This window comes from Coccomyxa subellipsoidea, assembly GCF_000258705.1.
Source record: "Coccomyxa subellipsoidea C-169, whole genome shotgun sequence".
Taxonomy (NCBI): Eukaryota; Viridiplantae; Chlorophyta; class Trebouxiophyceae; family Coccomyxaceae; genus Coccomyxa; species Coccomyxa subellipsoidea.
Genome location: NW_005178028.1, coordinates 370,515 through 380,497, shown reverse-complemented (window position 1 = coordinate 380,497; position 9,983 = coordinate 370,515). Strand labels below are relative to the sequence as shown.

Here is a 9,983-nt window from a genome sequence, read left to right as displayed (position 1 = left end):
ATTAAACAGACACATTTCGCACCATCATGGGCTGCATCGGCAGCAAGGCTACAAATGTCCACAATCCAATCCAAGTGAATCCAGAGAACAAAACTGGCCCTAGCGAAGACACAAATGAAGACGCGGAGCACCACGAAGAACAAGAAATCACCGCCCCTTTGCCAATAAGGCAAAGCCTGGCCTATAGAACCCGACGAGGATCGGTGCGGAGGCTCAAAACAAGCACATTGCCTGAGAAATCACTACTAATTGCTATCTCCCAGAGAAGAAAATTTTCTGGCAGTGTCATCTGAAAGGAAGATATATACTTTCTCTGCTATCTTGCGAGTTTCTGTGTGCCTGCAACGCAGGTCAGTGCCGAAGTGAAGAGCTTCTCTATCAGTATTGCAGAAGCCAAAGGTCTCAGGAAAATCCTGAAAACGGAAGACAGCGGCCTCGTCACTGCCTTGGGACAGTGCTTTCTTTTCCAAGGTGCACAATTTTTCACTTAATCAGACTGCGTGGCAGCCCTTTCCCTTATCTCTGGCGCTTGCTCTGCCTCGATGTCAGCATTCCTCTTTCTCTGAATTGACTGGGTGTTTCAGTCCAGCTTGCCAAGAATCTTATGAGCTAGCTGAACGCTTGAATATTTTCTGCAGACCTGGACGAAGAGCAGAAGCAGGATGTGATTGGCGCGATGTTCAGGAGGGATGTCAGCTCTGGAGAGATAATAATCAGGTGGGACATAATCTTGCTTCCCCAGGGGACAGCTGCTAATGTCAAGCGCTGAGAGAACACTCGGCATTCGCCTCATTTGTCTCAACACACATTGGAACATGCAGACAGAGACACAGACTAACACTAGTAGTCAAGCAGCGTCACCATGTGTCAGTGTCACCTGAATCTGGTAAATAGATGAGGAGGTGACCTTGACAAAGCTGGTGGAGAATACGCAAGAACGGGGGGTTTTCTTGGAGATGCATGAAAATCCTGCTGAGGGGCACCTAGCGTGGGAAGGCAGAGAATAGTAAACAATCTCAAATGAATGTGCAGGGAAGGGGAGGCAGCCGATAATCTGTATGTGATCCAGAGCGGCGTGTTTGAGGCGTTTAAGAGCTCGGCAGATGGAGAGAGGGTGCTGTTCAAGTACGAGGGGGCGGGCGCCTTTGGGGAGCTGGCCCTCATGTACAACTGCCCCAGAGCAGCCACTGTCAGGGTGAGCACATGCCGATACTGTTGACTGCAGCGTGCCAGACCGGATGGATCTTCTTATGTAGTTGAGCGCAGAGGGGACTTGAAAAGGGTAGAGGTGAAAGCGCAGAAAATTTTCACAGTATTCCTCCATTGCCTGGTGTTTGCCATTCTGCGCAATACAATACTACTTCTACATAATGACGCTTGTTAGCAGATCTTTCCTCTCTGCATTAATGAGCTAGGCAGCTTCGTGCTGTTCAGCAAAGGCGACAGGCTGGGTCTGGCGTCAGCAAAAACTGCTTCTGGTGGGTTGACACGTGCAGATAGGGACAGGTATGGTTCCTTGGCCTTGACAGGGGGTCGTTGAGTGAGTATTTTTTTAAATTGGCGAGTCCACCAAGGGGTAGGTAATCTGGCAGGCTCTACCTGCATGTGCCTGCAGACGCATTCTGCCTTGTGCAGCAGAAAGAGCAGAAGGAAACACTATATACTCTTTATCATACGTGTTTCTTGTCCTCCATGTGAGGGGTGATGTGACAAGCACTGATCTGGCGTGTGCATGCATGCGCAGGCCGTCTCCGACGGCGTTCTCTGGGCCATGGAGCGCTCGACCTTCCGGACCATCGTGCTGGCGGCGCGCATGCAGAAGCGGCGGCGCTACGAGGAGGTGAGTAATATTACACTTGAAGTGGTTTTCAAACTTTGATTTAACATACAGACGCCCCGATGTAGCTTGGCGCGAGCTTCAGGAGACAGAGGTTAAGGATATCATGGGCATGGTGCAATTGTCTAGATTGCATGTAGCTTCCCAGACACGCTGCTACATGATTTTGAACACTCTCAAGACTGCATGATAAGGCTCTCAAGCCCGCGGCAGTGCAGTGTCCGATCAGGCAGTCAACCATCCTTGCAATTGTGGAAGTCAGTCATGCATTCTTACAAGGTGGTGGTGTCGTCTGAGGCCTGCAATAGCTCAGCGCCTGATTTGGCAGTCACTAATTCCTCTTTTGGTAACAGTCAGTCATAGTGTGTCACAAGGTGCTGGCGTCTGAAGCCTGTGCAAGTGCAGCGCCTGATTTGGCAGTCAATCAGGCTTGCAAAGTAAGAGTTAGTCACTATTTTGCGCAAGGTTCTGGGGGAGATGGACATCTTCCAGGCACTGACCCCTGCCAACCGTTCATCCATTGCCGACTGCCTCACCGCCGAAGTCTACCAGGTGAGCATTGGATATTAGGTATGGCAAGAGAAGTTTGGCCCCGGCTGGCGGGGGGCGGGAAAAATACTGAGCACCGTGCCCACGGTTGATTGGGTCTTGCTTGGATCTGGCGAGTCCATCAAGGGGTAGGATTCTGGCAGCCTTTACTGCAGCTTGTCTGCAGGACGCACCTTGGCTCTTGGCAGGAAAAGCGTATAGTAATAATAACAATAATAATATTCAGAGAGCTTTACCGTTGCGCCGACAGCATTTCTCTGGCAAACCACTGAGAATGTTTTGTCTGCCTAGCACTTCTGCCCCTCAGCACTCCAGGGTGTTCAGCTGAACAAGCACACTGACTTCGGACACAAAGTGTCATACACTCTATGCGCGGGCTTTGATGCACTGTCCGTGACTTTGGGCTCTAGTGTGAACAAATCACACAACCACAAAGATGAACCAAGAGCCCCAGAGGTCAAGATTTTTTGAGCAAGCTGAACAATACATTTGGGTCAGTGAGCCCATGCAGAATGTGTTAATGGCTGGGAAGATGATGCAAATAGCTAGGAAAGATACGCGACGAAGACCTGGAGAAAGTGGCAGTATGGGCATGTATCTTCTCAAGAGGATTGCTTGCGGGCGAGCAGATAGTATGTCGCTCTGTGCAACAGAGACTCAATCCGTCTACGTTGTGTTTGAGAGCGTGTTTGGCGAAGGGGCCTGCTGGCTAGCACTGCTTCATTGGAATCGCATGGATGCTACGCCTGAAATTGAAAAGCTGCACCATGCTCACAAGTGCTAATTGTCTGTGTCTTGCAGGAGGGTGAGTACATTCTGAGGGAGGGGGAGCCCTTGGCGACAGGCTCAAAGTTCTACATGATTGAGGAGGGCCTGGTTGAGTGCTGCAAAACCATCCAGGTGAGAAGGACGCTCCAGATACTATATGTATATGATATATGTATTTGTAAAGGGAGCATTGACGGACAAGACTAAGGTGAAACTTCCCCTGACAACGCTGCGTTTGACTGGACTTGCTCTGGACCTGCTTCTGCCCTTTGCTGATACCAAATTGACACACATTTTGCGCCTGATAAGCTAGGAGAAATTCATACAGGTGGCAGGAAGTGGCTGTGTGAAATGCTGCTCCTTACAAGAGCATATCTTGTTTGTGCTCAAACAGGGCGCCAAAAGGTCGGTGGGAACAATGGGGCCAGGGAGATTCTTTGGAGAGATTGCACTGGTGCGGCAGAACTCAAATCGCGCTGCCGACTGCATTGCACGCCAAAGAACAAAGGTGAGCCATCCGTTGCTGACTCTCAGACCTAGACCTTCCGAAAGTGGTTGTTATTACACGTTTTTTTCATTCCGAGAAGCAAGGTGCATCTGCGGAAAAGCTGCAATTATTGGCTGCCAATATCTTACCCCTTGTTGGACTCACCAGATCCAAGGAAGACCCGATCAAACTGTTTGCACGGTGCTGAGTATTTGTATCGTCCCTCGCTTGCCCGAATGTGTCTGCAATGCCCAATTCGCAACACACCTCCTGCCCACACTTGTGCAGACTTCGGCCCGTGCTTGGTTGGCAGGAACGTCCTTGTCCCTGCGCATGCATAATAGCAGATTTTTGCCATGTCGAGGGATGAAGGAGAATTCAGACAGCATGAGTGACCACCTGAGAATCGAGTTACCACTGTCGTCGCCACTTTGATTGCACAGCGCGTGCAAGCTGAAATGCTCACACCAGCAATCTGGCCCACCGGGTGAAGTTGTGTCAAATTTAGCCGGCAAGAGAACAAGTGAGAATTGCTCAGTGGCTATTATGCATGCAGGTGCTAACTCTGTCACGTGATGCATTTGAGCGGCTGATGGGACCTGCCGAGAAGATTCTGGCAGAACAGGTGGCGCAGTATGATCGCGCCAACTCAGACCTCTCAAGCGACTTCAGCATGCACAGAAATCCCCGTGCCTCATTTCTATGATGCCTGCTCAGCCCAGACGCTGTGACAGGAACAGGGCGTGAACCTGTTGTTTGCGGTGTATTGATCATGTGTTTGCAGCAAGCCTGCTGTAATTTACTTGCCTCATTTAAGTGCCTCATTTCTGAAAGCGGTCACTGCACAAAGTTAAGAGTGTATCTGTGGTCCGCTGAAGGAGGGTGTGTGAAGTCTGAAACTTTTTGTGTGGCAAGTGCTGGGACACGGCTGTTCAAATCGAGCGTCAGTCATGCATGCTGCTTAAGTTGCACCAGCTACTCTTAGCAATTGGTATCCCCGGTTGGGCTATCACACCCTTTTGGCCAATCTTGACGCTTGGAGGCTCCTCTGAGTTGACATAACGTGGAGAAACCAATACATGACCAGGATTTTTGCGCTACATCAAGTGGGTTTTGGCTACAGGTAGACTTTCTAGCCAATGTAGATCAATTCTGACTGCCACTGGCAGTCGCCCGGGGAGTCTTTACATGAAATTGTGCATGCATGCAGACCTGCGCAGGCGGATGTCTTCAAGAGTCTTAAAAAACCACCACAACAAAAGTAATCCAGTGATGCAGTGCTATCTACGTAAATGAGGTCATCTCATCTCAAGACGATGTCTTGCATCACCACGCACGAGATAGGGGGAGAAGTTCCCGCCAAAAACGTTGGAACATCCTGCTTAGGCAACGAGGGCGGCGCTAGGTGGATATGATCTTTTGACTCAAATGACTTTCGTCTCAAAAGTTTTGAGTCAAAACATCAAGTGGAAAGCTATAGGCAAGAGCACCTTCGGACACTAATCGACACTGTTGGCCTTGGTGGCATAGCCCTTGCAGGTAAGGCGTATTGCCTGACCACTGGGTGACCTTCTTCGAGACTTGCTCTGGGAGACGTGCCGATCAGAGAACCCCACTGGTGCTTTGCGGCGACAGTAGCACTGCTGACCATTGTTGCTGGGTAGCATCTAATGCGAGAGCAGTCATGACGCTGTTTCAGAGATATACAAGCCTGCTTTCACTTGGGTGTCCGTTGAGACCTATGTCTGCAACTCGACATCGAACATGAAGGGAGGTGACGTCCGAGCCTGGGGCCCAAATCAGCCAGCTATAATCTCACTCCCACTTGTTTGCAGGCTTCGGAACAATGCCTCAGAGATGGAGGGACCTTGTGGTCACGCTTGTTCACCTTGCGCTGTTCGCCCAGCTAGGAGTGTTGACTCGTATCTACCTGGACAAGCTGTTTGCGACATGCAAACCGGGTCCAGATTTTGGTACCTGTCTGACATCGGAAGGTAAGGCATCTCATCCGACACCAATAGTTGCTGGCGCCGCAAATTCAATGGTGCCAGGATTTCATCGAGTCTAGGGTCCGCCACTATTTCCTCTCAACTATGGGTGTTTTTATGCTGCGCAGGCCTCAAGCACAACACTCTGGGCGCATACTTCACTGACATTGCCTCCAACATGTTGGGCTCGTTCATCATGGGCCTCCTGGCTGCCGGCGCGACCCTTGGTTTGTCTTCCAAGAAAGAGATCGCTATCCTTCCTGCCAAGAGCAGCTGGCAGGTATCACCATCTTCAAACTTAGCATTATTTCTATGCAGACCTGTTTCATCCAAGTCGGTTAATCATGTTCGTGCCGAATCGGCGCTGAGCCCATCAACTGATGGCCAGACTGAGGCACTGCCGAAAGCGTATAAGGACTTCACCGTCGCGAAACAGTACGTAAATACGCAATCGTGCCAACAGCATTATATTTTGAGCATGCGCGAGGTTTTGGAGTCCTGAGGGTTGCTATGCCGAAACCTGCAGAGCGCCCCTGAGCTCCACATCGGCCTTCGCACGGGCTACTGCGGCTCTCTGACCACTTTCGCCTCATGGGAGTACAGCCTCGTCACCAGCCTCCTCGGAGGTATCTCCCGACTCCCTGATCATCTGTCGAGCCTGAAGCTTTCACACGAGGATGGACTCTGAGCGCAGCGACGAACTAGGACGTTTGGAGCATGCCACAACAGCCCCAGCATTGCATGAAGGCACTGCTTTAAACAGCACTTTGATGGGAATGCTCTTGAGCATTTACAGTGGCCAGTGACTCACGTGCTGCCTGGAACCCCAAAACTAGGAACGGTCTGCACATAGGCGCTTGCTTAATCCTATGCGGTTCTCTATTCCTGCTGTTTCGAGCTCCCGAATTTCAATTCTACATTCAATTTGGATATGGGCAGGCGACATTCTGGCATCCTCACGTTGGCTAGCCCCTCAGTGGCCTAACAAGTCCTACCAGTATTGTAACTTATTCTTCCAATTCGGGGGGCGGTACAAATACTGAGCACCGTGCCCACGGTTGATTGGGTTTTGCTAGGATCTGGCGAGTTCAACAAGGGGTAGGATTGTGGCAGCCCTTAACTGCAGCCTGTCTGCAGGATGCACCTTGCCTCTTGGCAGAAAAAGCGTGTAATAGTAATAATAATTCTTCCAAATACACGCATTCTGACAATAGCTAAATTGCAGGTCTGGGCAAGGAGGGCGGCCAGTGGACAGAGTTTCTCTGGGGCATGGTGATCGGACTCCAGACAGCCCTCTCCTCCTATGTCTTTGGCCAGTACTGCGCAATGCTGATCGATCGTTACATCACCCCCGGCGGCCGCGCCGAAGCCGACCTTGAGAAGATGGCAGCCATGTACGGCCCGGTCTCACTCAAATTTGGATTGGAATTTTCCTGATGACTTGGCGTTCTATCTTGGTTGGGCTGCTGGATGCTACTGGAAACTGCTAGCCCTCCCAAGGCAGGATGCATGGTTTTGCAGTTATTACTTTTTATTTAGGATCTTGCCTGGAGGCCTGAGATGAGGTGCTGGTTCTGGACGCCCTTGATGATCTTTTCGGCGGCCTCCAGACTCAACGCAGAAGTGCCTGCTTGGCAGGCCACAGCATCATTTTTGGCTCATTTGCAGATGCTCCCATGACTCACCGTGCCGATGTGCCAAACAGCAATGGCTTCTTTCCCACCCAAGCGGCCGCAGCCGAGCAGTGCATTTGCACCGCCGCACCAAAAAAGCCGGGGGTGGGGGGTGGGGGGGACAGTGGACTGATTTAGCATTCCCATACATGTTACTATTCGATTGCGCAGGCAGACTGCGGACATCCAGGCATCCAGGGCAGGCGAGCTGACGGACGCTGAGAAGGCTCTCCAGATGGACGAATATGAGACCGAGGGCCCCTCAGAGCCGGGCTTCCACTACAAGACCCACATTGGCGCTGGCATTCTGCTGGCGCTGTCTACCGCGCTGTTCCTGGCGCTTTTTGTCCTGGACAACTCCCCCAAGCACATCAGCAGGCAAGCCCCTGTCTCTGCGTGCAACGGAGAATAACATCAAGTGTCTTTGTAGTATTCCTTGGATGTGATTAATGGGGCATGTACAAAGGGAATGCACAGAGCCTGTGAGGTGCATGTTGCTGTGTGCAGCCCAGCCTAGTCTCGCTGGTAGCAGCATGCGCAACCTCGTGACAGGCATAGTTGGTAATGTGTGGAAAGTTTCCTGGGTGCCTGCTGGTGCAGAATGCACCTATTATGCTCTGCTGTGCTGTACTATCACAAAGCAAGGTCCCCACGCGGCACTGTGTCTGTACAAGAACGAGCATACCGCTGCAGTACATATAATCTCGTCTAAGGGGGCAACAAAATAATGTGGGTACCAATATCAGTCATAGGCAGCTACTTAGCAGCTGCACATGATAATGCAGTTACCCATACAGTTGAGCTGAGCAGAAATTCTGGGTTGCTGCAGGCGCGGCCGCTGGCTGGCAGTGTTGTTCGGACCCATTGGATGCACGCTGCGCTGGACTCTGTCAAAGACCAACTACACGCTGCCGGGAGAGTGGAAGTGGCTGCCCATCGGCACATTCGCCGCCAACATGCTCGCCTGCACTGTCAACTACTTCATTGGGGTGCGCACTTACCCGATTACCCATTTGTTACAATGCTATTGTAGTGCTCATTCAAAACCCAGAGTGATTGAAGAATCCAGGTAATGAAGAGATTCCTGCAGGCTTTCTTGCACGCTCGGAATTGATCCAGCAAACACTATACCAACCCCTTTTTCTGGTGTGTTGCGCCTTCTGTGGTGCATCTTGGCTATTGCACAACCCAACAGGCAGTTTCCCGCGTGTTGTCAAGTTGTGACTACAACATCTTGCAACCTTATGATAATCTCATGTGTGTGTTGCCCCTGGGGTGTGACGTGGGCAATTTGTCCTGTAGGGAACAAGCAGCCACCTGGGCAAGCTGAGCATGTGGAGCACAATTGTGACATACGCCATCCGGACTGGATTCTCTGGCGCTCTCTCCACCGTTTCCACCTTTGTTGCTGAGGTGAGCAGAGACAGACCCAGATGCCATCTTGCTGTCCTTTAAACACAGCACTTACGGATATATGGTAAGGAGTGTGGTAAGATCGAGGAGAGTACATCAAGAAAGTACTCCACATGGCAAGATCATCCATATTTTATATCCAGCAAATTTTGTGGCAGCAGCCAGTACCGCTGCTGATATTTTTCGAAATCTCAATCCCCTCAATATTTGCTGGATCTACCTTGTCAATTTGGGCAAGCGTTGCCTGGACACACTGATGCAGCTCGGTCCTTCTTTTGTTGAGAGGCCCAGGAAGGACCATCTCCACGGTGTGTACATTGTACACCTGCAGGATCTGAGGACTTTGAAGATATCATGTGTTGCTGCGCAGATCACAGCGCAGTTCAGGGTCCTGCCAGAGAAGCTGCACGGATTCATCTACGCTGTGGGCTCTCTTTTTACTGGAGCTCTTCTGGGTGTCATCATTTATGGCTCCATGGTCTGGACGGCCTGATTTCAAATTCACATTTGCAAAGCCTGTAAATAGCGAAGCTTCGCCAACACATGCCGGGTGCTTTCATGTACAAACTGCGGCGCATGGCTTTGCTAGCAGGAGAGGGCATGCTCTGTGAAGGTATGCTGTGAGGAGAATTCGAGAATTCGACGCTCCCTCCCTAGTGCAAAGGCCTGTCAGCTTTTTGGAAAGAAAGCACTGGCCCAGAAGAAGGGCTGAAAGTTTTCTGGGATAGAACTGCACGATTGAAAAAGAGTACGGGGAATAAGGAATGATCATCAAAGCAAGTCTTTGAGCTTGCACTTTTGTTTGTTCAAAAGTGATAGACTAGCAGAAATAAATGTTTTGAAAACTTGAAGCAGCAAGTGTTCACCGCTGCTGTTAATAAGTATGCCCTAGTGCATCAATGCCTAGGCTCTTGCGCAGGAAAACTGAGGCATTGATTATGGTATTGATGCTTGTTTGATTGTTATATTTCACCCTGCTTGTGGGGTACAAATTGATTCCTACCTGCAGCATGATGGCGCTCAATACCTTTGCTTGCGAAATGCTACTATTCAATTGTCTCTGATTTGGTTTTTTTTGGGTGACAGTGTGGCTGAAAGAAGATTTAACACCAGCGCTGTGCGTTGCCCTGTGATATTTGTGTGCACAAGACTTCAAATAAAATTTACTTGCTGTGCGATGTAAAGATCAGTGCTGTGCCTCATCAGATGACTACTAGTCATAAAGGATAAGCTCCTTGCGTTTGCAGGCATCCCTTTTCACAGATTTC

General features: G+C 50.4%; 2 protein-coding genes across 2 annotated transcripts; both read left to right on the top strand.

The window, feature by feature from the left end:
* Window positions 1-676: 676 nt before the first annotated feature.
* Window positions 677-4,347, top strand: COCSUDRAFT_43868 (camp-binding domain-like protein; the record flags this gene model as incomplete). Its single annotated transcript, XM_005644909.1, has 7 exons — window positions 677-717; window positions 1,033-1,195; window positions 1,745-1,840; window positions 2,303-2,389; window positions 3,188-3,286; window positions 3,549-3,662; window positions 4,198-4,347. 7 exons carry the CDS (start codon window positions 677-679, stop codon window positions 4,345-4,347), a joined length of 750 nt encoding a protein of 249 aa, XP_005644966.1.
* A 1,140-nt stretch (window positions 4,348-5,487) lies between these two features.
* Window positions 5,488-9,208, top strand: COCSUDRAFT_43867 (hypothetical protein; the record flags this gene model as incomplete). The annotated part of the gene is made up of 8 exons (XM_005644908.1): window positions 5,488-5,635; window positions 5,758-5,909; window positions 6,156-6,255; window positions 6,855-7,023; window positions 7,474-7,698; window positions 8,132-8,291; window positions 8,605-8,715; window positions 9,086-9,208. The coding sequence occupies 8 exons, from the start codon at window positions 5,488-5,490 to the stop codon at window positions 9,206-9,208; spliced, it is 1,188 nt and encodes a 395-aa protein (XP_005644965.1).
* Between the last annotated feature and the right edge of the window lie 775 nt (window positions 9,209-9,983).